This window comes from Castor canadensis, chromosome 5 (genome assembly GCF_047511655.1).
Source record: "Castor canadensis chromosome 5, mCasCan1.hap1v2, whole genome shotgun sequence".
Classification (NCBI taxonomy): domain Eukaryota; kingdom Metazoa; phylum Chordata; class Mammalia; order Rodentia; family Castoridae; genus Castor; species Castor canadensis.
The window spans coordinates 81,641,545-81,669,408 of record NC_133390.1 but is presented as its reverse complement, the minus strand read 5'-3'; the positions used below and the strand labels follow the sequence as shown (position 1 = coordinate 81,669,408).

Here is a 27,864-nt window from a genome sequence, read left to right as displayed (position 1 = left end):
TAAGTTCTACCAAATTTTGCTCTTGGAATTCTCTGGGGACCATAAAATACCACCTATTCCTCTTTGCTTTAGGTCACCCAGATTCCTTTGGAAATATGTGAACACAGGGTTGGTTTCCACTGTAGCAAATATAGCTACGTGCTCACATTCATGGCTTCCCTTACTGAATTCCACTACTATTTTGGAAACTCCTGAATAAAAACACAGCAGCTCAACTTGTCTGCATTGAGCCTTGTTGATGATTTCCATACTCTTTTGCCTGGTGTCTATACAGGGAGATCCACTTTTATTGAAAAACACAGTAGAGCTTGTTGTCTTTCTATAAACTTACTAGAAAATCTAGTCATTCTGGTATGATGCTAGGTACACTGGTCTCATGGACTGGAAAAGTGTTTTCTAATTCTGATGCTTTTAAGTCCTTATCACTTTGAGACAGTTTTTCCTAAGCCTTGTTTCCTTAAGGAGAAGATAGAAATTTTTATATTTCATATTCCTTTTAGCTTTGATACCCCATAATTCTATAAAGAACATTTTTAAAAGAATATTTTATATTTTAATTATGCACAAAGAAATGACATTTATTTCTTCCTTCTTAAAAATTCCTTTGTCACTATATCTTCCCCCAAATAACTCTTTTTAGACTGCTCTCAATTGTAGTCCCCATTTTAATCCATAACACTAACTCCCACATTTCCATAATGAGCAACCCCTGTGGTTCTTGAGGCGTTCCAACTAGAAGGGATAATATCCATTTTACTTGCCAGGTGCCATTGGCTCATGCCTGTAATCCTAGCTACTAAGGAGGCAGAGATCAGGAGGATCGCAGCTTAAAGCCAGCCTGGGCAAATACAGTTCGTGAGACCCTATCTCAAAAAACCCTTCACAAAAAAGGGCTGGTGGAGTGGCTCAAGTTGTAGGCCTTTGTGGCTCAAGTGGAGTTCAAACTCCAGTACCACAAAAAGAAAAATAAATCCATTTTACTCATTTTTTGTCTTTTAATGGCTTTCTGAGTAGCAGTAAAAGATTGGAAGCCAGTTCTGTTATGGTAGTTTATTAACTACTTATTAACTCCAAACTACTTACCATATTCACATGTCTTATTATCTATAGCTAAGAACCCTAAAATAAATAAATTATCAACATTTTTTAAAATCAGATTGAATTACAGGACCCTTTATTATAACTGTATGGTAAAGAATTACAGGTATTTCCTAAATACATACTTTCTATGTATCTGAAGAAGTATGTATGTCTTAGATAAATATTTAAGGATTTGACTCTACAAATCTGGTGGGGAATAGAGAAGAGCATGGGGCAGTTATAATCTAGCCATCTGTTGCTATTATTGTTTTATTAAAGATTTTTCTCTTGTGGAGTCTGTCAGTAATATACTATCAAAGTAATTTTCACTAAACAAATGTGCAGAATCTGTTTACTAGAATCACAAGTTAAAATGTTGAACTAGAAAAACAAAGTCCTGAGCCACATGGAGCTTAGGAAGAGAACATTAAAGAAGTAACCATAAAACCATGGACAAGGGTTATCCTAAGAAAATATACCCTATTAAAGGAACAGTAGTAGTGGGCACCTTGCGTATTCTTGGAGGATTAAGACTGGCTTTTCAGAAGTGACATTTCATTTGAAATCTGAAGGGTGTGTCATAGATAAGAGTTGAAAAATGGAAGGAGGTTGAAAGTGTTCTACTCAGAGTTAGGCATAGGTAGGATAGAGCACTGCGTCCTGTGTGGAGAGAAGCTGGAAAGCCAAACAGTACATCTCATCAGGAAGGAGTTTGGACTTCATCCTAAGAACAGTGAGGCCCATTGGGAGATTTTCACAAAGGAAGACAAGGATCAATTTTGAGTCTTAGTAATGTTCTGAGTTGCAGCATAGAGTATGTACAAGAGAACAAGAACAGTTCAGTTTCTTTAATGATGTGTATATAAAGGTGTGCATGTTTATTTATATAAATAAACTTTGTCATCAGTGGTAGTGGACAGTGAGAACTGGAAACATTAGTACATGAGATCAACAAACATTGAAATACCAAGCAGAGAAAAAATAGTATGACCACATTTATACCAATCTATCACACTGCTGAATCTTTGAGGTAGCTACTCAATTTAAAACAACTGGTTTGCTTAGTTTTAGTCCATATACATATGTACTCTTATTTTACTTTTTGTCATAGACCATTATTTTGAATACATGTTCCCTTCCTTCTTCAGCTGTATAACATTCCATCAGATCAATGTATCGTGATTTCTTCAACCATCTTCTATTTTTCTCTCATAGAAATAGCACAACTATGATAATCTTAATAGCTTTCTATTGCAAGCTTACCCACCAATGTAATCATTCCAACATCCATTGCTAGGGACAAAGTACATTGAACTGTATGTGTATTTATATTAGCAGGAACCTTGAGGAGCTCTCAGATTCAAAAGTGATGACATACCATCTCATCTGAAAGTTTGAGGGAGAGGTTCTTTAAAATGGCAGCCTTCTTGGCTTCCACATCATGCATCCTAGGTTTATGAACATTAGAGTGCAGGCCCCACCTGCATCATTGCTTCTCTATTTAATAGTCAGGAATAGGAAATGAAGAATTTCAATGTAGTGTCTGAGTGCTCCCACTTGACATGATTTTATTTCTGAGAAAACAGCTTGACATACTGGCATTGGTATCTTCAGTAGTCCAGGGAGGTATTTGTCTTCACAGAGTTTTATACTAGTTGAGAAGTGTTGTGAGAATTAATTAAGTGGAAAAGCTTCTGAGGCAAAACTGCTCTGGAGTGCCACATCAGACCATACTGTTTCTGCTATTTCTGCCTCAGAAGTTATTAAGAATAGCCCATCACTAGCTGTAGTATGTGTTTGCAGAGCACAGCACTGTGAAATGAACAAGTGCTGATGTGTTGCACAGGAGTAAGATATTTATGTCTGTATCTCTGACAAGAACTCTGGAGGACTTGTGTGTGTGTATGTGTGTATGAGTGCAGTGCTTTATATGCCTATCAAAGAATAAAAATAGTATATTAGTAGTGGCCCTATTTTGTCAGTAATGTTTTGAACTCAGTGACACCAGTTAAAACTATGTGTTTTGATGTAAAGAGTAATATTTGAGATTGTTTCAATTCATCACCAGGTTTCAGCTTCTATTTATAAGGTTGCTTTTTTCTTAATGTGGAAAACACACACACAAAAAACTATACAGATAGAAACTAAAATTTCTCTAATTGCATTGCCCAATGAAAAGCTGTAGCCTTTTAAAGATATTTTTAAACAACTTTATGATTTTTTGCTAGATTCCTTCCTTTTTCCAATGTATATATGCTGGAAATTGGAGGACTATAATTTTTTGGTGTTGTGTTTTTAGAATAACATATATACATTTCTTATACTTTATTTTAAATATATACTTATATATTTATATATGAGAAATATGTGTTATATATAGTATATATTTATATATACTAGTGTATATTTCTTCTACATAATAAGTATGTATGGAGATATATAGATATATAGAGAGAAAAAGAGAGAGAGAGAGAGATTGAAATTTCTTTATTTGATTAAAAAGTAATATATTGTTGTGCTAGGAACTTCAGAAAATACAAAAGGAATATAACTCCCCACCCCGGGTAGGTTGGTGCTCAGCCTTTCTGAGACCCATCCTGTACAGGAACTTTTCTTCTCTTTACCTCTTTGCTTAATAAAACTCTGCTCATTAAAAAAAATAAACACCTTCAAACTACCTACTTAAAATAACCAGTGTTATCAGTTTGGTAATATAGTCCTCTAGCTGTAAGTACATGCATATGTTTATGTGAGATCTAGATGGAACATTTGTAGATTATAACAGGTAGGAAACAATGTTTCCTAACCTGATTTATGAATTTGTTGACTCACCATGTGCAGCTATCACCACCATTCATTTCCTGGACTTCATCTTCCCAAACTGCACAATAATACCCATTTCACAGTAACTCTGTTCTTCCTCCCTAGCCTCCGGAAACTGCCATTCTACTTCTGCCTCTAAGGATTTATCTATTCTAAGTACCTTATATAATTGGAATCATATGATATTTGTAACTGGTCTGCTTCACTTATCATCATGTGTCCAGTTTCCTCCATTTGGTAGCACAGGCCACAATTGACTTCATTTTTAAAGACGAGTATTATTCCGTTGTGTGTGTGTGTGCACTACATTTTGTTTATTCACTCATCCATCAATGGACACTTGAGCTGCTTCCTCCTTTGGGTGATTACAGATAGTGCTGATATATATATATATATGAACGTAGCTATAAATATCTGCATTCATACTTTCAGTTACTTTTAGTATATATCAGAAGAAGAATTCCTAGATTATTAATATGTTTCCATATCAATGGAATAGTACCTTATCATAACGTACTTTTAAATGGCTACATGATTCTAATACATGATTCTACCATAATTGATTTAAATAATCCTTATATATTTATTGATTTTTAAAAATTCTCATGGTCATTCACTTCTGTAAATTATAATACAATGAATATTTCCAGAAACTAAACAGTTGTGCCATATATTGTCATTTCCTTAAGCTGAATTCCCAGAAATAAGATTGCTAGTTTAAAAGTTATAGTTAAGTTTGTTAAGCTTCTTTTACACATCATCAAATTACCTCATGAAGAGATTGCTCATAAATATTTTATAGAAATCAACAATAACTGAGTCTCTAAATGTAAACTATATGAACAGTGTCCTTTGAGGACAATTAGAGTAGCCCCCTCTGATGGTTCCTATTCCATGTTTAAGAACAGCACCATTCTCTATTTTGGGTTCTAAACTCTGGTTTTCACTAAGAATCATTTGTGCCTTCTCCAGATGCTTGTTTTCTTGAGTGGTTGGGTCTACAATAATTTGTATTTTAAAAGCCTCATGATTCAGTTGTGCAGCCAGATTTGAGGAGTGCTTCTCTAAATGAATAGTATTATATTCACAGATAGTTCTCTTAATCTGTCAAGTGTTGTCCAGCTCATGGCATCTATCAAATGGATAATGTGACTGGACCAGGTGGGTGAGGACTGGAGCTGTGTGTATTAAACCTGCATATTAGAAGATAATTAGCAAGGGGATTCAAAAAAGCAAAATTAAGTCATTCCCCTGTTCAGGGATAGGAGAAAATGATGAAGTAATTTTTTTATTGAGCCAAAAGCATATAGGCAATAAGACATTACATAATGACTGAAAGCTGTTTGCATTTTCCGTCTCCCCATTCTACTAAGCAGCCATTGCTTATTACATCCCACCCGATAGGCTTCTTTAGTAATGAAATCTAGGTCTTATTGGATAATGCATTCATTGTAAGGATTCAGAATTTTATTCCTGGAATCACTGGAATTTTGAATATCAGTGTATCTGCATTTGAAGAGGAGGATTATTAGAAAAGCAGGAAGCATGTAAGTTCTCCTCAAACCTCTGTCTCAACCAGCAATGCTCATTTTTTACTCAGATTAGGTAGAAAGATTATTATGTGAAGGAAAAGATAGGCTACTTATTTAAAAGCAAAAGAAGAAAACTGAGTATTCTGCATTCTCCTTCATTGTTCTAAAGAAAAGTCAGTCTAAAGAAGTAATGTGACTTTTCCAAACCACTCACATCTAAATAGTGGCAAAGCTGGAATTTTTTTTTTTTTTAGTTCTCTTGAGTTATAGTGCACAGCCCTGTGATTGTACTGAGGACCTCCCCTGGTGATTTTCCATTTGCCTCAGTCTTTAACTTAGAACAGAAGTGACAAAGTACACCTCATGCACTATACTTGGCCTGCAAAAATTCTTTCTTTGGTTTCCGAGTATTTGCCAAAAACAAAAATACTGAGCAAAACCTTAAAATCAGAAGAGGAATATTGGTTCCACATTCCATGGAGCAGCAATAAGCTGGTGCAGTATAGCAGCTTTCTTCTGGCTGGGTATGAACTCTTCAGTTTTATACAGTTCATAGCACCCCATTGTTTCCCAGGTATTGACACTGTCTGTTGTCCCATTTATTCAGTTGTTTGTTTTTAAGGAGAGAAATGTTTTTCTGAATCCACATTTAACCACACATTTCTTAAAAATAAGAAAACCATAGACAGTCTGAAAAGGCTTTTTGTGTTTTTTTAACACGTGGTCTATTTCATTCTCATTCCTGACAGATGCACAATGATATTTTTTGGTGTTTGTTTGTTTTGAGACTGGTCTCACTTTGCCCAGTGTGGTCTCAAACTTACACTCCTGCCTCAGCCTCCCAAATGCTGGGGTTATAGGTGTGAACCACCACACTAAAATTTGAATGGTCTTTGAAACCCTAAACTATGATACCTGACTACTTGGGCTTGAATTCTGGACCTGCTACCTGTTAGTTGGAATCTCAAGAGTAATCGTGAGGATTATATAAAAACTAGAGTCAACACAAAGTTATACATAAAATAAATGCTGCATAAACTTTTATTTATTATACACTTTTTAGTTACCAATAAGTATTTTAGTTTGAGTTTCCTGCCACACAGATAACCAGAATGGGTAAACTGCAAATAAAAAAACACAAGTGTTCTTCAAGTAACTTGAAAAAATTGTCATAAAAATAAAGTTGAAGCTGTAATATTCATAATTCTAACCTTGTAACATCTAACCATCCTTCTTTAACATATTTTTTCTGTTCCTCACCCATATGGAAATATCATTCTGTATAGCTTCAATTTCATTGCTACAAATGATTTAGTTCACATTCTGCGTTTCTGATTTAACATTTATTGTGTCATTTAGTATTTTAAACAGTTTTTGATGTTCTCATATACCTGGAATCAATATATAATGTATGGATTTTGAGTTTTATGTTGCTATTTAAATGTCAACCTTTAACTTTTGTCTATTCTCTTTTCCTGTTATCCTAAAAAATTTCTTGCCTAGGAAGATACCATTTTTGCTCATCACATCAAATTTTTCATGAAATATTGAATAAGTGGTACTTTTCTAAATGCAGGAACTCTAATTTCCTGATTTTAACTTTCCTTATTTTATTATAATTCTAAAAATGAGCTCAGTGCTTGACACAAAGTATACTGTCAATATATTTTTATAGACTAAATAATTTGGATTGAATGTCTGGTGGTTGGTGTATTGTGATTACCTAATAGTTAATTTAAAAGGTATTTCATTTCAGTACATGTAGTTAAAAAACATTTTTAAAGTGTTAGTTTTTTTTCCTTTCTTGATGAATGTATTTAAAATTTGTTGCTTAACTCTTGCCTGAGAGGATTTGAGGAAGCGTGAAGTAGAATTTGCATATATAATATGACCATTTAATAAAAACAGCTACCTCAAATGCTTCTTGGAAATATAATGGTATTATAAATTCCAAAAGTAAAATCATTAAACTTTTAAGAGGAAGGAAATTAATGATATCACTGGAATTAATTATGCATTAAATTTATTACAGTTTCTTGATTGTCAAGGAAAATTAAATAGTCCATATTTTGGATGATTAATTATAATCTGTCAAGAGAAATGCATTTTTCTTTGGAGACTATCATTCATTCACTCATCAAATATTTTTTAAATTCCTGTTATATGCTGTGATGTGATAAAGTCATTAAAGAAGCATCAGTGAACAAAAGGGACAGTCCCTAGCCCTATGAATACAGACCTGTTCAATTGTGATATATGCAGAAAGAGTGAAGAAATGAATACTTCCTGTGCTGAAGAATCAAGAAGGTTGATTTAGAAACCTGGTGCTCAGATTGAGATATCAGTGTTTCCTTGGAATTTGCTACCAGTTCTTGGAATTAACTAGACCCAAAATTCACAGAGAATTTTGGAAGTACATTGTATGTAATTTCTGAGATATGAGAGTCCTTGGCAAATGAATGAAGGTCGATGGAAAAAAGGGACATGAAAGTGATGAGAGATAAGAGAAGTAGATTTGAGTCCATTGTCAACTAACCTATTGAAGATTTTTAGACAAGAAAGTATTGTGATTATATGAGAATTAGAGAGAAATCACTCCAGCTGTTGAATAAGGAAATCACTGAAGGGAAACAGAAGTAGACACTAGGACACCATTTAGATACTGTTGAAGGATGACTGGTGAAAATGGTGTTATCTTGCAATTGGGTTGCAGCAGTGAAACTGGTGAGATGTGGCCATATTTGAGTTAGGAAATTTCCTATGTAGAGAATAAGATCAGCAGGATTTAGTGCTTGAATGCGAAGCATGGGAGAATCATTCTCCCGTGATGACTTCATGTGTTCTCATTTGAGCAGCAACTGGGTGGATCAGAAAACCAAACAAAAGCAGATTCTTGGAAGATAATGAGCACAGTTTTAATATGTTGAGTCTGAAAAGCATATGAGACATCCAAGTACATGATGCATGGTATAGTTAAATATTCAGCCATATCATTCAGAATCCAGAAATAGAACTATTAGGTTGTTGGCATGCCCCTGAAGGGAGCAAATGGAGACATAGAAGAAAAGAAATCCTTTGTTGGAAAATCATATTGTCAGGCTGTTTGATAAATGTTGGTTACTGTTATTAGTAGTAATTTCTCATAAAAATTAGAAAATTACTTTATTTGCTATAACAGAAAATTCAATTTGATATAGATATATAGCTTCCTGTTGATCTAAATTGATCCAGAGATACAGACAAAACATTTCCTCAGGACATTTGATCAGCATGTCATTTCCAATAATTCTCAATCAGAATGAAAACTACCTATTGATCAGGGGGAGACTGGTTATTAATAGGGGCTTTTTTGTTAGCATGATGATTAAAGGGCACTATCTCATTGGATAAGTAGGCAGCAAAACACATTATTATCAAGCTAAAGTTGACAATAGTGCCACCTTGAGAGATACTGACACCCTCTTGTGCCATGTTTCTTCCTCTGGCTTACTGATTATGTCCTTCATAGTCTGCCTGCCAAGGAGGGTCACTAGTCCTCTCAGGGTTCTCTTCTTTCTTCTTCCAGGTTCAAATAACTGCTTTGTGTCCTGGTCCTCTTTAACCTAGGAATGCCAACTCTGGCTGTGCTAGCCCCAGATTATTACTGAGTCTCTATTGATGTCTCTACACCTCAGGGAATCAACTCCTTGAGAAGATTGAGAGTGAGTGTATCATTGTTTTTGTTGCAATACTGACTCTTATAGCAATCTTTTCCATGTATCATTAGTCTCAAATATAGTTTCCTAGAGAAATTCTTGATTTAGTTCTCTGTTAAATTAGAGGAAACTGTGGAAGAGTTTGTTTCCTTTCTTCTCTCCCTCCTCCCTTTCTCCTCTCCCTCCCTTTCCCATCTCTTCTCTTCTCTTCTCTTCTCTTCTCTTCTCTTCTCTTCTCTTCTCTTCTCTTCTCTTCTCTTCTCTTCTCTTCTCTTCTCTTCTCTTCAAGTACATAGTTATTCTGTCATTCTCTAACAGAGGGCATGGAAAAGTCCATTTGAACCTAGAAAAAAATTAAGGTTAGGTTTTCTTAGTCAACTATTTCCATCATAAAACTGTCAGCTTGGATTCATTGAAAGAATGGATAAAACTTTGCTTTCTTTGATGACTCAACATCAGCAGAACCCCAGAGTTCATAATCTGAACACTATAAATCCAACGATGGAGATAGTGATTGAGCAACTGGGCTAAAGACAGGCATCCTTTCCACTGCAGCTTTAAACTCTGTCCCAGAACAGATACTCAAAGACACACAATTTGAAAAGTAAAACCAATCACATTTTCAAGTAAAGAATTAATGTAGACCTCATTACTTAGAAATAAATCTTTTACAAGTTTCTCTTCCTTTCCTGGTGAACAAACACACACAAGCATTCCTAAGTCTTTGGGTAAAGGCCTTGAAGAACTATCTCAGGAGCCATTGCTTGCATCTAGGAAATATTCCCTAATAGAATTCTTTCATGGCGATAGGAATATTTTCCTCAACTCTATTGTAAATTTTCTTGTGGTATGTATTGGCATGTTTCTGATTATTTTATAGACCAAAACTATGTGCTGTAAGATAGCACTGCTATATATGTATGTATGATATGTATCTAATATACATGTATATATCATACATATCCCATTGGAGTATTACATATTTTACCTCAGGCATGGAAGAGGTAAGGAATAGAAATCATTTTAATGCCTATTTATTTAAGTTATTCACTGTTAAAGAACACTTACCTGGTCTACATATTTCATTAATTGGACTAAAGATCCACATGTTGAATCTTTTCTACTTACTGAATGATTTGGTGTTTTTCCAAGCATATATTTTTGACACTTCATTTTATTTTTGTTTTTGTAAGGATTTTTAAATTTTTATCATGATTTAACATTTTCTTTTTGAAAAGTGAGCACATTTAAATATTACACTCATCTATAAATACATATATGTAATTTTCTGATACTTGAATCTCCGTAACTGTCACTTTATGTGATATTTTTCCACCTGTCATTTTCCAAGCACCTTCAACATGTTAACCTCAGAGAGCTCAGCTGAGAGAGGGTTGTACTCTATGATGGATAGCTTGTCTCTCTCCCGTAGTGTGAGAGAGGAACTGATGCATGAAGATAGTACAAATGAGAGTTTGCTGTGGTCGTGAGACAAGGACAGACAAGGTGCACCTTTTGTGCATCTCCTCTTTCTTGGAGTGGTCCTTCAATTTCCCTTTTGCTGACATCAAGATAGCATGCATTCCTGTCTTGCTACTCTTTCAATAAAATTTTAAGTACACAATACATTATTGTTGATGATGGGTAAAATATTGAACAGCAGACCTCCAGAGCTCGTTTATCTTGCTTGACTAAAATTTTATGTCCACTGGTAAGTACCTCTCAATTTCATCTTCCACTCAGACCCATTCCTTAATTCTATGAATTTAATTATTTTGACATTTCATACAGTAGAATCATGCAGTATTTGCCTTTCTGTGACTGGTTTATTTCTCCTACTTCAGTGTCCTCAAGGTACGTTCATATTGTTGCATATTGTCGAATTTCCTTCTTTTTGAGTAGTATTGCATTATATGCACGTGACACATTTTTCTCTGTCCATTCATCTGTTGACAGGCATGTAACTTGCTTCCAACTTGAGTATTATGAATAGTGCTACAACAAACATAGTACTAATAGTATCTCTGATATCCTTATTTCAAATGTATTAGATAAATACCATAAGCGAGATTGCCAAATCCTATTTTTAATTTTTTGAGGAACCCCCATACTGTTTTGTATACTGGCTTATCACTTTGCATTCCCACCAACAGTGTATAAGGATTCCAACATTCCTGGCCAATACTTGTCTTTTTTGGTTGGCTTGCTTGAGTTAATAATAGGTTTCCTGACGATGATGATGTGATATCCTGTTGAGGTTTTGATTTGTATTTCCTCATGATTAGTAACCCTGAACAGTTTTTATACTTGGCCATTTGTGTATGTCTTTTGAAAATAGCATGTATTCATATCCTTAGCTCATTTTTTAACCAATTTATGTTTATTTTTTGAACTATTGAGTTGTACATGTGTCTTATTTATTTTGCATATTAACCTCTTATTGGATACATGGTTACGTGGTTTGCAAGCATTTTCTCCGGTTTTTGGTTTGCCTTTTCATTCTGTTGGTTTTTACTTCTCTGTACTGAGTGTTTTTGTTTGACATTGCTCCACTTGTTTTCTTTGCTTTTGGTGTCATATCCATGAGAGTCTTGGTAAGACCGATGTCATGAAGCTTTGAGAGTTTACTTCTACATGTTTTTCTTTTAGGTCTTAAGTCTTTTGTGTGTTTAAATTGTTAATCTATTTTAGGTTCATGATGATAAGGGTCCAATTTTATTCCTTTACTTGTGGACATCCAGGTTTCTCAGCACTATTTGTTGAAGAAATTATACTTTTCCTAGTGTGTGTTATTGGCATTGTTGTGAAAAATCAGTCAGTGTGTGTGTGTGTGTGTGTGTATCTGAGTTCTCTATTCTGTTTCATTGGCTTCTATGTCTGTCTTTGTGCCTCTACCTCATTATTCTGATTACTGTAGCTTTGTAATATATTTTTAAATCAGTAATTGTACATCTAGCTTTTTATTGTTCCTTCTCAGGATTGATTGGCTATTCATGGTCTTTTGTTATAACAAATTAATTTTAAGGTCATTTCTTTTATTTTTATTGCAAATATTGGGATTTTGATAGGAATTATATTGAATCTGAAGATCATTTTGTGTAGTATGGACATTTTAACAATAATTAACCTTCCAGTCCATAAACTCAGATGCCATTCTATTTGTTGGTACCTTGTTTAATTACATTCATTGCTATTTTATGCTTTTCAGTCTGCACATATTTCGCTCTCTTAATTAACTTTGCTCTTAAGAGTTGTACTCTTTTTAGTACTATTTTAATTTGACTTGTTTCATTATTTTTTTTCATTTTTTCATTGGTTGTGCACAGAAATACAACTGACTTTGGTGTTAGTCTGTGAATTCTTTGAAGGCAAGACCATGCCTAATTTGTACCTTATATGTGACTATATAAATAATTAGTAATTAATATTTGCTCATTTATTTATTTTTATTTGGTTTCATTGGCAATAATCTTTACATTATTTTTTTCTCTTCTAATTTAGGGCACCACTAGTTCAACAGCCTCTCCTCCAGTCTCTACTCCTGTCACAGGACACAAGAGAATGGTCATTCCAAACCAACCTCCTCTAACGGCAACCAAAAAGTCTACAATGAAACCACAGCCTGCACCCCAGGCTGCACCCATCCCTGTGACTCCAATTGGTACACTGAAGCCCCAGCCTCAGCCAGTCCCAGCCTCCTACACCACGGCATCTACACCATCAAGACCCACCTTCAATGTGCAAGTGAAGTCAGCTCAGCCCAGTCCGCATTATATGGCTGGCCCTTCATCAGGACAGATGTACAACCCAGGGCCCCATGGCTATAATACTCAGCCAGTTTCTATGTCGGGACAGTGTCCACCTCCTCCAACCCGGGCTGGCACTGATTACTCATATATTCCATCACCAGGACTTCAGCCTGAGCCTGGATATGGGTATGCCCCCAACCAAGGACGCTATTATGAACCCTATTATGCAGCAGGGCCTGGCTATGGGGGCAGAAATGACTCGGATCCTGCCTATGCTCAACAAGGTCATCCCAATACCTGGAAGCGGGAACCTGGGTATAGTCTTCCTGTAGCAGGGAACCAGAACCCATCTGGAATGTATCCAGCCACTGGTCCCAAGAAGACCTATATCACAGATCCTGTTTCAGCTCCCTGTGCACCACCACTGCAGCCAAAGGTAAGAATTCAGTAACATTTTGATATGGTAAAAGGAGTGTCTACCTTAGTCCATCTGCTCCAGAGAGCAAAGCCGAAGACAAACATACATGTTCTACTCTTTTGTGTCATTAACAAAATGGACTGAGTAGAAGGTTGGACTATACTTTTTTATTTCCATATATTTTGATAAGGTTGAAAACCTCCAGACAGGTCCATTCTTACATTTAACACTATACCAAAAATTTCCTGTAGGGTATCTACTAAACTGTTATTCCTGGAGCTGGGACTGTGGCTCGAATTGTAGAACACCCCTCTAGCCACCACCTGGCCCCAAGTTCAAATCCCAGTACCATAATGAATATCTAAATAAATAAAATAAGTAAGTATTATCCTTACATGAAAGTTGCTGTTCTAACTGTGGTTCTTCAAATGACTATCAGGTTCCTTAGAACAATGGAGCCCTTCTCAAGTGGGGTCTGTGAAGAGCTGGAGGAATACATTTTTAACCTCATTCATGACCATTGCATGAAAGTAGACTAGCCTTGGTGATTTTTCAATGTAAAGATTCCAACTTAAAACTTTAAATGATTGTGAAATACTACTCTTTGTCAATGCTTATAGGTTTTTTTTGTGTCTTAAATAAGGTTTGTCCAAAGTAATAAGCTACACCACAATGTGCTTTCTGTACCATCTGAGCTGAGTTCCTTGAAAAATATTGTTATAAGCAATTCTTTATAAGGGAAAAATTTTCCCTTAGGGCTGAAAATCCTCTTAAAGATATTGTCAGTTTTTTGTGCTAATTTATGCAAGCTAATATTAATTCCATGTTTCTGGATTATTCCCAGAACTTTTGTCCTGTACATTTTCACATCCTTATGACTGTGGATATCTATTTTCTGTAATGTTCATATAAGGTAGCTTGGGCCTGGTGGCCAGTCATGAGTGAAGTCTTCAGTGGCAAAACAACTTTGGCACCCATTTCCTTATCATGAAACAGGATCTAGGTCACCTCAGCTATAGTGTGGGGACAAATATTTACCACAAAGTGCATGAAAGCACTGGTGCTGTTGCTTGCTAAGGAAGTCAAAGGACTTATTCCACCTAATGTAGAGGTTGGGCTAAATTCTAAAATCACCTGTTATTAAAATTTCCTTGGAAAATCCTTCAGGACAGTGAGTCCTTAAATATCAACAAACCATTTTTCATTAAATCTAACAAAGTGCTTCTTCTCTAGCATGAGAACAGATGATGTCTTTTCATTTGGATATGGGGTTTGCAGGGATATGTAATGGTTGAAAGAACTGTTAGAATCAGTGTTGAAGGAACTCCCAGACATGTAATTTCTGTTCAGATTAAGGAAACATTTCAGAATGTTGACAAAGTAGCATTTTTACTTTCTGGTAATATCAGGATATTTACATTTCTTTAACTTATTATAAGGACATTGATATTGGGTGCATTGCAAAGAATTGGTGACATTAAAGAGAACCATCTGGGTGGTAATCCCTGTGCTAAATATCTCTCAATTCTAAAATTAGAGAAACAATAAAGAAGAGATGGTTAGGGTGGGCAGAGGGTTAGATGCAGATAGATAACCCTGGTCAGTTGCTAATACTAGATTATGTGTGAAGATGAGAATGGAAGCTATGGCTTGAGGATGCAAGTGTAAGTACTATTCGTAATTCTTCTTTGGGCAGAACTTATCAGTTTCCAAAGCACTGAGTGGATCTCACAAATGTCCACGATCATTAAGCCCAGATAGAGGTTTTTATCTCTCCTACTAATGGGAGTCCAAAACCTCAGTGGTAAGAATCACTCACTTAAAGCCTCCTCAAATTTCTGGGAAAGGCACAACTCCAAGTCAAGTTCTCTAAAGATCATCCCTGTTCTTCCTTTGGCAATTCACTGGATATTAGTGTTCTGATTGGATGATGGGAGCTCCATATCAGCAACATTGCACATGGTTCTGCAATGGCCCATTATTCATATGGACATGGAAGTAGACTTTGTCAGTCATCATACAGAGTTGGAAGAGAAACACACATTAAATCCCTATGTCCAGTCTTCCTGTTCTCCATTACCCACATAAAGTTGGTCCTGAGATTCTTTTTGCTTACCTGGTCACAAATGTATTTTCTTATCTACCACAAACTACCATGTTCAGGCATCTTCATTTCTCACCTGCACCATTGAAATGACCTCTTAACTTATGTCTCTTCCTCCTGCTGTTCACCCACACCCTTTCACCCTACAAATACTTTTAGATTAGATGTGCAACTTGCCCTTGTCATTTACTGCCTTTTTCAAAAGCCTTAAGAAGTTTTCAACCAGCTATAGAATATATTGGGACCCCAACTGGCTTTCCAATTTTTCTTCCCCTTTGAGGTATTCCTGGTTAATTCTCATCTCTGTAGCTTTGCTCTCTGAGCTCCTTCTAGTAATATTTTCCCAGTCCTTCCCCAAATAATGAGAAAATTTACACATCCAAATGAAGATTTCTCTTCTGCTTAAACTCTAGTTCTACATTATTTTATACTCTCTTTTGGATATTTTTACATTTTTATTTTACTAGAGTCATTTGTGTACCTATTTTCCACCAATTCATACCCTAGCATATTGTAGACTCTTTAAGTTTAAAGGGATGAAGATGGTATTTTAAAACCTGTGTCCTACAGAGCAGCTAACAGAGTACATACTATTTGTTTTTCAGTTTTGGCAGTACTGGAGGTTGAATTTAGGGCCTTGTACTTGCTAGCTAGGCAGACCACCCAGGTCCTCTAGCACTTGAACCAATCTGCCAGCCCTACATTCTTTTTTTTTTTTTTTTCAATTCATTTATTCATATGTGCTTACATTGTTTGGGCCATTTCTCCCCCTTACCCGCCATCCCCTCCCTCTCCTCCCCACCCCTCCTTGCTTCCAGGCAGAATCTGTTTTGCCCTTATCTCTAATTTTGTTGAAGAGAAAATATAAGCAATAAAAGAAAGACAAAGCATTTGCTAGTTGAGATAAGGATAGCTATACAGAGAGATTCCTAGCATTGCTTTCATGTACAAATGTATTACATCCCAAGTTGATTCATCTCTAACTGACCTTTTCACTAGTTCCTGATCCCCTTCTCATATTTAATTAACATGCTTAGAATTTCCTCTGTCCTTCTAAAATAAGGAAAAATACCTGGTTTAGAACTTAGCAGGTTGTTCAGCAAAAATACCAAAACTCAAATCTATTCCACCAAGTAGCTTAGATAACCTTTGTGACATAAGTATTGTCACATGAGCAGCTCAAAATTCAAAGTAGCTAGATAATTTTTTCATATGTGTGTATGTGTCTCTGCCATTTTACATATACAAATACATACATAATTTTCACTTTCCAGTATTGCCAAATGTCCACAGGATATGTTGATTTACATTTTCAGTAAGCTTGTTGAGATTTAATTTAATAAAATGTGCCAATTTTAATGGTATAACTTGGACAAATATATGCCTCTGTGTAACTAACCACAATCAAGGTACAGAACATTTCACCTACCACACAGAGCTCCCCTGTGCCTTATTGCAGTCTGTTCCTCTCTATTTAGTCTGAGGCAATCATTCTGTTTTCCAACATTATAGATTATTTTTGCCTTTTTAAAAATTCCTATTTTCATAGAATCATCTAACATGCATGCTTGTGTGTGAACTTATTTTACTCATTTTAATTTCTTGAGACTTGTTTGTGTTTTGTGTGTGTCAAGAGTTCATTTACTTTTATTCCTAAGTGGTTGTTCCATTGTATGGATATAAACAATATTTTATTTAAATATTCACCTATTTGGGGCCATTTATTTTTCATTTTGAGTTATAAACAAAATTAATATGAACATTTATGTGCAAATCTTTCTGTGCACATAACTTTCATTTCTCATATATAAGGAAATGTGGGCGAAGGGCTGGGGGTGTAGCTCAGTGGTAGAGCCCTTGCCCAGTAAAGTCTGAGAAGTCCAGTTGCTCCCTAATCCTTCTTGGTATTGTCAGTTTTCAGTGTAGCCATTCAGTTGGTACATAGTTGTATTTCACTGTGGTTTAAATTTACCTTTTCCTCTTGACCAGTCATATGGAGCATTCTTCATGTACCTATTGGCCATATCCTGGTGTGATCAAATTTTTGCCAATTCTTAATAGCTTTTTTTTTTTTCTTTTTTCAGTACTGGGGCTTGAACTCAGGGCAGACACCTTCAGCCACTCCATCATCCCTATTTTTGTGTTAGGTATTTTTGAGATAAGTGTCTCATGAACTATTTGCTGGCTTTGAACCACGATCCTCCTGATCTCTGCCTCCTGAGTAGGCAAGATTACAAACAGGAGCCACCGGCACCCAGCTGGTCATATCTTCTAACTGTGACAGGGCACATGGATTAAAGTCCCTTTAGCTCTAACATTCCACATCTCTTGGTCGTTGTACCCAAGAGGGAATTACTTGGAGTTGAGTCCTAACAAAACTTCCTAAACTTTCAGTTCCCTAAAACTGAAGATTAGAAGACAAAGGTCACATAACACATAGACCTATACGGTTTAAAAAGAAACAGGAATCAGTGACCCCAAAATGTGAGGATTTGTGGCAACCTAAAGCAAGAAGGACTCAGAGGAAAACTCCAAAACCATAGCTAAAGTGGTTATTAAAAAATACCAGAGAGCAAACACAAGATCTCTATCTTCCTTGTTAGTGCCTACCTGATGTCTGAAGAGAAGAGAGGCACTTACACACAACTGGCTTCTCTCAAAGTACTCACACCAACAGGTGGAAGAAAAGAAATGTCAGGCAAATGCAATTATGCTTGTATCTCTCAAGAAAAGTATTCCTGTCCCAAAGAAGAAAATTCCTTAGACTCATAAAAGAGAAAAGTTTTGTGACCAGGAATAAAAATTACAAGAGGGACTTGGTAATATATACAATCACAGCTCTGGCACCAGGTCTGACATGGCAACACACTGGGGCCTTCCCAGACCTCACTAGACCTTACTTTTTTCATCTGTAAAATGGGAAACACAATCCCTGCCTTGCTTACTGCATAGCCTTTTTTTTTACATTTTTATAAAGAGCTATAGGAATTCTTTATATATTGTAAACAAGAGTCCTTAGATATGTGCATGCATTGCCAATACTTTTTGTACTCTGTAACTTTACTTTTCATTTTCTTAATTTTGTTCTTGGAAGGCAAACATTTTAAATTTTGGTGAGAGCCAGTTTGTGACTTGTTTTCTAGAGATTGTACTTTTTGTTTCCTTGGATGTTTTTGCCTCCCTGTAGTCACAATGATTTTATTCTCTGCTGTATTTTAGATATTTTAAAATGTAAGTTTATGTTTATGATTCATGTGAAATTAATTTTTTGTTTGATGTGAGATTGAATAATTTGACTAGGTAGTTAGCTGAAATGAGACAGTATAGCTAGGACAGAAGATCCCCTGGAAACCTCTGTTATGACCTCCCTGTGCACTTAACGGGTGGAAAGAGAGAAAAGCAGGACTGACCAGAATAAGGACACTGTGAGGACCAAGGCACAACCAGTCAGAATGTTGTAGGCACAACCAACCAGAATGCTGCTTTCTACATCCCTAATTAGCATAGAGATTGAGCAACACCATGGAGAAAATGGATAAAAGTGTTAGACCACATCACTCCTCTGATACCCTTTTTTGGAACCCCGCCCAGCTCTGGGAGTTGTATCCTGCTGTTTTTCTATCTCAACAAACTCTCCTAGTTAATTCGCTCTCCATGTCTGTGAAGGTCCTTCTTCAGCTTTCTGAGAATAAAATCTGCAACTCAGACCCTCCCTCTGGCTAAACACCTAAGCCAGCAAAGCTGAGTGGAGACTTTTGGTCCTACACACATCCTCAGTTTCAAGAAAATTACCAAAGTTCATGCTTTCCCATTGGAATATTCCAATTTTTCCAACATGATTTGATGAAACAGCTCTATTCTTTCATTGAATTACCTACATACCTTTGACAAAAACTAACCGATCAGATGTGTGTGGGCCTATCTGAACTCTCCAATTTGTTTCATTAATTTTATGTCTATCCTTAACATTAATCTCACACTATACTGATCAATGACTTTTTATGTAGATTTTGAAACCAGGAAATGGATGTGCTCCATGTTTACTCTCTTTTAGAAAAGGACTTTGTTTTTTTCTTTTTTTTTTTCATATGTGCATACAATATTTGGGTCATTTCTCCCCCCTTGGACTTTGTTCTAAGTCCTTTTTATTTTCATATAACTAATTAGCATTATCTTGGCAATTTCCAAAAAATAGTCGGTTGGGATCTTTTACTGAATTTGTGTTGAATCTATAGAATATATAGATACAAAAAATTTGAAAATATTTTGTATCTTAACAGAATTGAGTTTTCCAATTCATGAACATGGGTCTCCATTAATATGTCTCCATTAATATCTCTTAATAATGTAAAGCATGTTTTGTTCGATTTTGTCCTAAGCATTTCAGGTTTGGGGATGCTATTGCGAATGACATTTTAAATTTCACTTTGCAATTATTTGTTATTAACATATAGAACAACAAATGGTTTTCTATATTGATGTTGTATCCTGTGCCCTTGTTACAGTAAATACTTCTACTACCTTCTTTAATAGTCTTTAGGCTTTTCTACCTGATCATTTCATCTGTAAACAAATTATTTTTTTCAATTGTTTATTTTCTTTATGGATAAGAATCCAACTACTTTTTGTACTTAAAGGATTTGTTTCCTCATTAAAGAAAAACAATATTCTACAAGGTTGTAAACTGGGAAAAAATAAGAAATTTTTATTCTCTGCATCCCTAGACTAACGTACTGAATCTTTAGACGCAGAAGCAACATTCAGTGTTGCTAAAGAGTCACGTCCCTTTAGATGAGAAACTGAGGCCTTAAAGAGCTATTGTACCTGAAAGAGATAAATAAGAATTAAGTGGCACATTTAAGTATAAAACAAGTCTTCTTTCTATACCAAATAATTCTTCTCTACAGTGCTTAAGAATAGTTTAAGACATGTGAGTTCAGAAGTGAAAGACCTTTAAAGGGTATAATAACAGCCACTGCCAGGATGAACTTGTCTCCTATCTTCATACCTCCAGCCTCATTTTTGTAAAGCTTCTAAACACTGTACAATGGTTCCTATTCAAAGGGTTCCATGTTCCATCTCACAGCTGCTTCTATGAAGAGGCTTCCCAGGGCCTCTATGATTTTGACTCAGTCTACAACTCGGGCTCCTAATGTTAAGTGTTATCATAAGCATGGATGTCCTACTACCTAGGAAATGTCTGTGAATATTATCTATTCCTCTAGTCTTTTCTTCATAGGTTTAGATGTTTAAAAGTATCCCAAGGTCCCTAATGTTTTTTGGAAAATTATATAAGTCATTTTAACAGACAATTATAACACTATATTATTTTTTGTGTGTATTTTACCAAGTGAGAGAACATACACATTGGTTTTGTCTTTGTTTTGTTTTATAGCAAAATCTGACTTATCAATACATCCAGTTCCTTGAAACAGAATGAAGGTATTTCATTTCCTTACTGGCCAAATGCAAACATTCATAATATACAATTTCAGAGGAGAGAGTAAAGTTGTTCTCTTCCATAGCAAACAGAAAATTTCTCATTATTGATATATGATGATCAGTGGTGAATATGAAAATTCACTGCAGAATATTAGGAATTTTCCCATAGTGAAAGTCAAATGGTTTTAACTATATAATTCCAAAAGTATTGTCCTAAAAAAACAAAAATTTACTTGTTATTTTAGATCTGTGATTTCCCAAAAAGTGGAAAATCCAACTTTTAGAAACACTTAGAAAATAGTATGGTGTTTGCTCTATTTCATCCTTGGAATTCAAGGAATGTTCCTTAAAAAAATACAGCTTGGTTTATTTCAGAATGTTGCTTTCTTAAAATAACATTTTGAAATGTATTATAATAACATGTAACATTATTGCTGTACCTTATAAAATTTGCCAAGCACTTTTATATATAGTGGGAACTCTACAATATGTTCAGAAGCAATTTCTCTAGTATTATATCAATACTGAATGCCAGAAAGAGGAAGAGAAGCTAGGTCTCTTACTAAAACTAGCCCATTGCTTTTTCTGCTCTGTGACATTTGCCTTCATTCCTGGCTGTCTGTGTTTCTATGTATAATGGACACTGTACAGTTGTTCAAACATAAAATATTCCTTGAGCCCAACAGTTTAGAGAATAAAACATTAGAGTTGTATTTCTGGGATACAACATTTAAAAACTCAAGATTCAGTAAACATTATAGTAAGAGTTAAGGAATGGAGACTCCTTCCTAAATCTGGATTCAATATTAAGACTCCTTTTTATTCAGTCTTTATAAATATTTGTTACATTTCTATCTCCTTGAATGTAAATACCTTCATCATTTTTGACATACAATTAGAGATTTTTGTGAAATGAAAGGATAAGGTGTAGGTAGGTGTACTACTTGTACTCTATATGGAACTACCATTTAATGATTCCTTATTTTTTCATAGTGAATAAAATGCAATCTTTAACATAATTATGGATGGTTATGACACATGATGTGTTGATCAGCTCTCTGTTACTATAAAGAATATCAGCAGTAATCAGCTTATAGAGGAAAAGTTTGCTTTGGTTAACAGTTTAGAGGTTCTAGTCCATGGTCAGTTGGCCCCATTGCTTTGGGGCTAGTGTTGAGACAGTACATTCTGGCAGGCACCACATGGTGGGGCAAAGCTAGCTATTCATGCCCAAAAGACAGAAAAGGAAGAGACTGGTGTCCAAAAGGCCTGGCCCCATGACCTGTAGACCTTTCACTAGGTGCCACCTCTGAAAGGTTCCATGACCTCCTAGTAACCTAAAATTCAGGACCAAGCCTTTAACATACAGACCTTTGGGGGACATTCCAGATCCAAACTATAGCAACTGGTATCTATAGGTTTTTTTGGTTTTGTTTTTGTTTTTTACCAGAGTAAACCTATTGTTTTTTATCCCACTGCCAGTGTGGGTTTGAGTTCCAAACCACATGTAAAACTGTGACCTCAGGTGTAATAACAGATGTGAAGGTACTTTTTGAGTATAAAAATACCACGTCTACACAAGGGATTATTCTTATTCTTGGAAAAGCTTAGGCTAAAGGCCTAAAGCTGGGGACTCAAACTTCAAATAGTAGATGGTCTTGTAAATGTTTTAAAGCTGTGTGAATTAATAACTGCCAATATCGATTATGTTTTCAGTTATTATGCCAAGCACTTTCCATGGATTAGCTCACATACTGTTCTCATTAACATGTTCATGTAGATAATTGTTATGATTTTCACTTTGCAGCTAAAGAAATTGACATGCAGAGATGACTTATTTTGCCCAATTCAGAAACTCTTTATTTTATAAACCTTAATAAGTATAAACAAAGTCAAATGTTTAAACAAAAGGTGCAGTTTTATTAGATGCCATCACATGCTTCATGTGGCATTTGTAAAAGTATTCAACTCCAATTTTTTTTATGCTGTGATTAGATTCAGAAACAGGATAAAATTGCCTTCTCATAAAGCATATATTCTCATAGTGTTTTCAGAAAAGAGACAATAAGACCTAATTTCAGGCAGTGATACTTGACCTGAATCACATAAAAGAAATATTTTAATAATGGGATGCAGAGTAACTGATTTAAGTAGCCAACTTAGAGTCTTTCAAGAAATGACATTTGGCCCAAAGGTAGAATGATATAAAGGAGCCAGATCTTATAATGTCTCAGTGAAGAATATTCCAAGCAAAGGACAATGAGGATGATGCCACTTTCTCTGAGGTTGACATTTACTGAAATAGAAAGAAGGTGACTGAACACAGTCATTCGAAGAGAATGGAATAAAAAAAAATGTGGGAGAGCTAAGCAGGGTTCATTTGATGATCAGCTTGATTGGATTCAGACATGCCTAGCGGAGTAGAAAAGCACACCTCTGGGTATGTCTGTGGGATTATTTCCAGAGAGTATTAATTAAAAAGGGAAAGATCCACATTGAATGTGCATGGCACCATTCCATAGATTGGGGTCCAAGGTGGAATAAAAGGGGAAAAAGGAGCATGCCAGCTAATGTAGGCATTCCATTTGTCCTTCTTCCTGGACACCATTATATCTTATCTGCTCCTTAAATAGACTGATCCGCTCATGCTGTAGAACTTATATTCTTCTGATTCCTTCAGTTTGTATACTTAAGCAGACTTCTTAGCATCCGGCTCTAGGGATAGTGGAGGAGTGTGTTGAATGAGAGTGAAAATACAAAATGTACACTACTTATGCTCTCACAACTGGCAGGAAATGTTATATAACACAAGCCATTATGGAAACCATAGTGATTCAAGATTTATGACCTTGAAACATGAACTACAGTTGCATGTTTTTAAAAAAAATCTTCAAATTTTAATTACTTATCTAAAGAAGATAGAGCATGACACAACTTTTAATGGCACTTAGCAGTAAAAATAATTGAATACTATAAAGTTTGGGGTAATGTGGTCTTAGGTGAGGGATGACGGTTTTACCTACTTCTGTTTCTAGGATGAGATCAATAGATTAACAGAGCACTGTTCTAAGCAGCCTGAGATCCTGCTAGATTTCTCATCCCTCGTTATTACAGAACCAATGAAAAGTTGATAATGATAACTTCTCCTTAAGACTTTCTGTTCATACTGGTGTGAGTGTCCTTGACATGTGCTCTTCTCATCTTCATGACTTTTCTGTATCCTTCTCTCTCCATCCTTTCCAAGTTATCCCTTTGCCTCAAATTGACTTCTTTGATGCTTTGCAGTCTCTGTAGAAGGCCAATGTGTATATCAACAGGGAGCTCTTTTCGAGAACTAATACTGGGATATTTTAAGGACTTTCTGTATAGCTCATGAGCTACCTTCAAAGGAATTGTCTGACCAGGGAAACATGTGGTTAACAACATTGCTTATGCTATTAGTATAGCCAAACATGTATGAGCTTTGTAGTGATGTCAGGGAAAAAATTGATAAGATGTATGTTTTAGTTATACTTAACAATGTTATTATATTGCTTTAGAACTATCTTTTTTGTTTTAATTTCAGTAAATATTTAACATGTACCTTGTTGATAGATGCCACTTTTACAGATGTCAAAGGACATGTAAAGAAGACCAAAAGCATCCTCAAAGACCCTAAAATTTAATAAGGGAGATTAGATTTGTATTATTGATGATGTTAGTTTTTGCTCACTTATAACTCCTTATTCATCTGTGTGAATTTCTTAAAAAAAAAAAAAAGCTAGCCTTTCCACTTTTTAAGGAACAGAGCATTCCCCCATGATCATATATAGAATTGCAAGTAGTTCACACCAAACAAGACTTACAAAGTGCTAACAAAAGAGAGTCCTTCTCAATTGTGCATATAAAAGAGCACCCAAGATAAATTATGATTTTTGTTTGGGATGCCTTCACCTGCATGGGTTTCGTCCTCCAAAAAAGAATTTAGAGATACTATTTAGGTTTCAACTTTCATTTGTGGGAAACTGAGACAGAAAGGGATTAGGTTACTTGCTGGGACCACTTACCCCTCATTCTTGGCTAAGAGACATTCTTAACTGTCTCTATTTTTAAAAGGAAGTTAACAAAAATCCTCACTGATGTTCAGCAATCCACCTATACACCTTAAAACAATTATTTTCTGATGGTAAGCAGGTCCTGTATACTAAGCTGCTGAGACTCTTCCTTCACTTGAGGCACTGGGTGATTGCCAGGAAAGCTTCCTAGTTGTTCTTTTAATTGAGGACTTCAGATCATCTCTTCATATTTTCTCTCGTTTGTTAGGCAGTTATGAATCAAGTGCTAGACTGAGGGGTGTGATAGGTGGGCTATGAAATGGAAATAAACATTCCATTGGCTAGAGAGGAGAATCTAGCCAATAACCTTAAACCTCAGAGAGGAAAGTACTCCTGAACTGTAAGAGATGCAGAACAAGCTAAAGTCTTCCTCAGCCCATGTGTTGCATCAGCCCAATGCCTTCAAGTGAGAAGGGAATACTTGTAGCAAGGCCAGCAATGCCCAGTTTTTCTAGAGCAACATAATTTCACCCAAACATGAACATCTTGCCGAATGCCAGGAGAATAACTCTGTTTGTACATTTGTGTGAAACATGTGTATTATCAATGAACAGCAGATATCCTAAAAGTGTAAGGGGAAAGGAAATGTTAACATATACTGTAAAATTCAGGCCCTTTATATCTGAAATTTAGAGTCAGTTTGAACAAAATGAATGTTGCATTTACTAATCTCATTTCCCATTGATGCAAAACAAATCTGGCCTGAAAAAGGATTAAATAAATAAGTATCCAAAAACTGTCATTTGTAAAAACCTTTGTGTAGAACATTGAGTCACATTCCCATAGGAGAAATGCCAAATGAGTGAGCCTAGGCCAAGTTTGTTTGGAAAGACTTATTTGGGGAAACCATGGAAGTGTGAACCTGATCACATGAAAAGCCCAGGTCTGTTCAGCCTTCTGTGACAGTTCTGTGAGTTCTCCTACCAGGCTGTTGATAGAATCCAGCTTTCACACATGTGATAGGTTTGTTTTCTTTCTTTCTTTCTCCCTTTTTCCCTTTCTCCCTTCCTTGCTTCCTCCTTTCCTCCCTTTCTCCCTTTCTCCCTTCCTCCCTTCTTCCCTTCTTCCCTTCCTCCCTTCCTCCCTTTCTCCCTTCCTTTTTCTCTTTCTCTCTTTCTATTTCCTCCCCCTCTCTCCCTGCTTTCTCTTCTTTTTTAATTTCCCCGCATAACTTTTATTTGCAAAGGACCCTTTCCTTTAGCAAAGCTTATCTGGAAAGGACAGAATCTTTGTTTCCATATTCCATTATCCGTAGTGTTAGCATTTCCTATTTAAAAAAAAAAAAAACAGTTTTCTCTTTTGAATATTAATTAATTATAATGTCATAGAGAAGTCCTGGAAGTTGAAATATAACTTCCTCAATAATCTTATAGATCATAATATTTACCCCAAAATTCTTGCCCAATGATGAGAAATTCATAGAATTTTGGACTGTCAAGGATGAAGTAAATGTATCACCTCTACTTTACTAAGAAGCCATCCTACACATTCATAAAAATTTTAAGAATCAAAGAATGGCTATCTAAGGCCTCACAGCATTGATTGTACTTTAAAACTACTCTCAAACCTCTAATTATGAGAGAATGAAGCCAATTTTTTGTCCACATTGATGGGTCCTCTTTCATTGCTTTTGTTCAGATAGCTGAATATTTTAATGCAATACATTTCATAAACATTGATTAATTTGATCCTCAAAAAAAGGATGAATTAAGATGCTCTGAGAAAGAATAGTCCATTTTAAAGATGATGACATATTTCACAGAAGGCAGTATTCCCCAGTTTTGCATGCCATATAAAACAAAACAATATGAGATATATGGAATGTGAAATAAAGCACAGTTCCCAACTTTTTGCTTACAGTATGCTCCCTTATAGTTACTTAACATTTAGAGAGAAAGATAGGAAATTCACTAAACAGGAAACCAAATAAAAGGCTTAGATCGGTATTTAGGAATTCTTTCTGCCTAAATAGAGTCTGCTGACATGATAATGAGTCTTTGTACATAATAAGGTTGTATATACTTAAGAAGCTAAAAACCTTTTTTGATTAAATGATTCAATTCTATTATCCTAAAGTATAAATGAATGTGTAAATGAAAGCATTTGCAAAGAAAAGTAAGGTTTTCTGATTAAAAAATATATTGGCCTTAGCTACTACAGTTGATATACTAAATAATGAAGAGTGAGGTTAATTTATAAGTTTTTATGTGGGTATGTTGAGATATGTTCAGATTTTGTGAGGCCTGAAGATTTGAGGTTTATAATTTGAGGAAAATTTCTTTTAAGAATACAAAATTATGAACCAAGAATTGTTGTAATAGCTTGCTAGGCTATATAACAAAGTACCATAGACTGGGTGATATAAACAATCGAAATTAATTTTCCCACAATTCTTGAGGCTGAGAAATCTAAGGTCAAGGTGCTGACAGAGTTGGCTTCCTCAAAGCTCTTTCTCCTTGCCTTCTAGATGGCCACATTTTTGCTGTATCCTCTCAAGGTCATCACTCTGTGATTGTCCTAGTCACCTCTTTGTTTTGTTTGTTTTTGCAACACTGGGGTTTGAAATCAGGGCCTATACCTTGAGTCACTCCACCAGCCTCTCTTTTTTTGTTACGTTTTTTTTTCGAGATAGAGTCTCGTGAACTATTTCCTGGGCTGGCTTCAAACCATGATCCTCCTGATCTCTGCCTCTTGAATAGATTACAGAACCACCAGCACCCAGTTGTCACCTCTTTTTATAAGGACACCAGTCATATTCAATTAAGGTCCACCTTAGTAATTTCATTTTAGCTTAAGTGCTTTTTAAAAGTCCCCTTCTCTAAATATAGTCAACTTCTGAATACTAGGGGCTAGGGGCTCAGCATTTCAATTTGGGGAGCATAACTCAATCTATAACAATTATATAAGAAAATGGATTTTTATTTCTG

The 27,864-nt window shown here is 35.5% G+C and overlaps 1 protein-coding gene across 19 annotated transcripts in view; it reads left to right on the top strand.

Annotated features, from left to right (window-relative positions):
• Positions 1 to 27,864, top strand: part of Lpp (LIM domain containing preferred translocation partner in lipoma) — a 642,244-nt gene that overhangs the window by 384,495 nt on the left and 229,885 nt on the right. For 18 of the 19 annotated variants that reach the window (XM_074073556.1, XM_074073563.1, XM_074073562.1 and 15 more), the window contains one exon: positions 12,632 to 13,315. In XM_074073556.1, the coding sequence (XP_073929657.1) occupies positions 12,632 to 13,315 (684 nt within the window). Of the gene's footprint in view, positions 1 to 8,933; positions 9,137 to 12,631; positions 13,316 to 27,864 lie in introns of those variants that run through there. The other variant, XM_020184283.2, reaches the window with a different exon arrangement.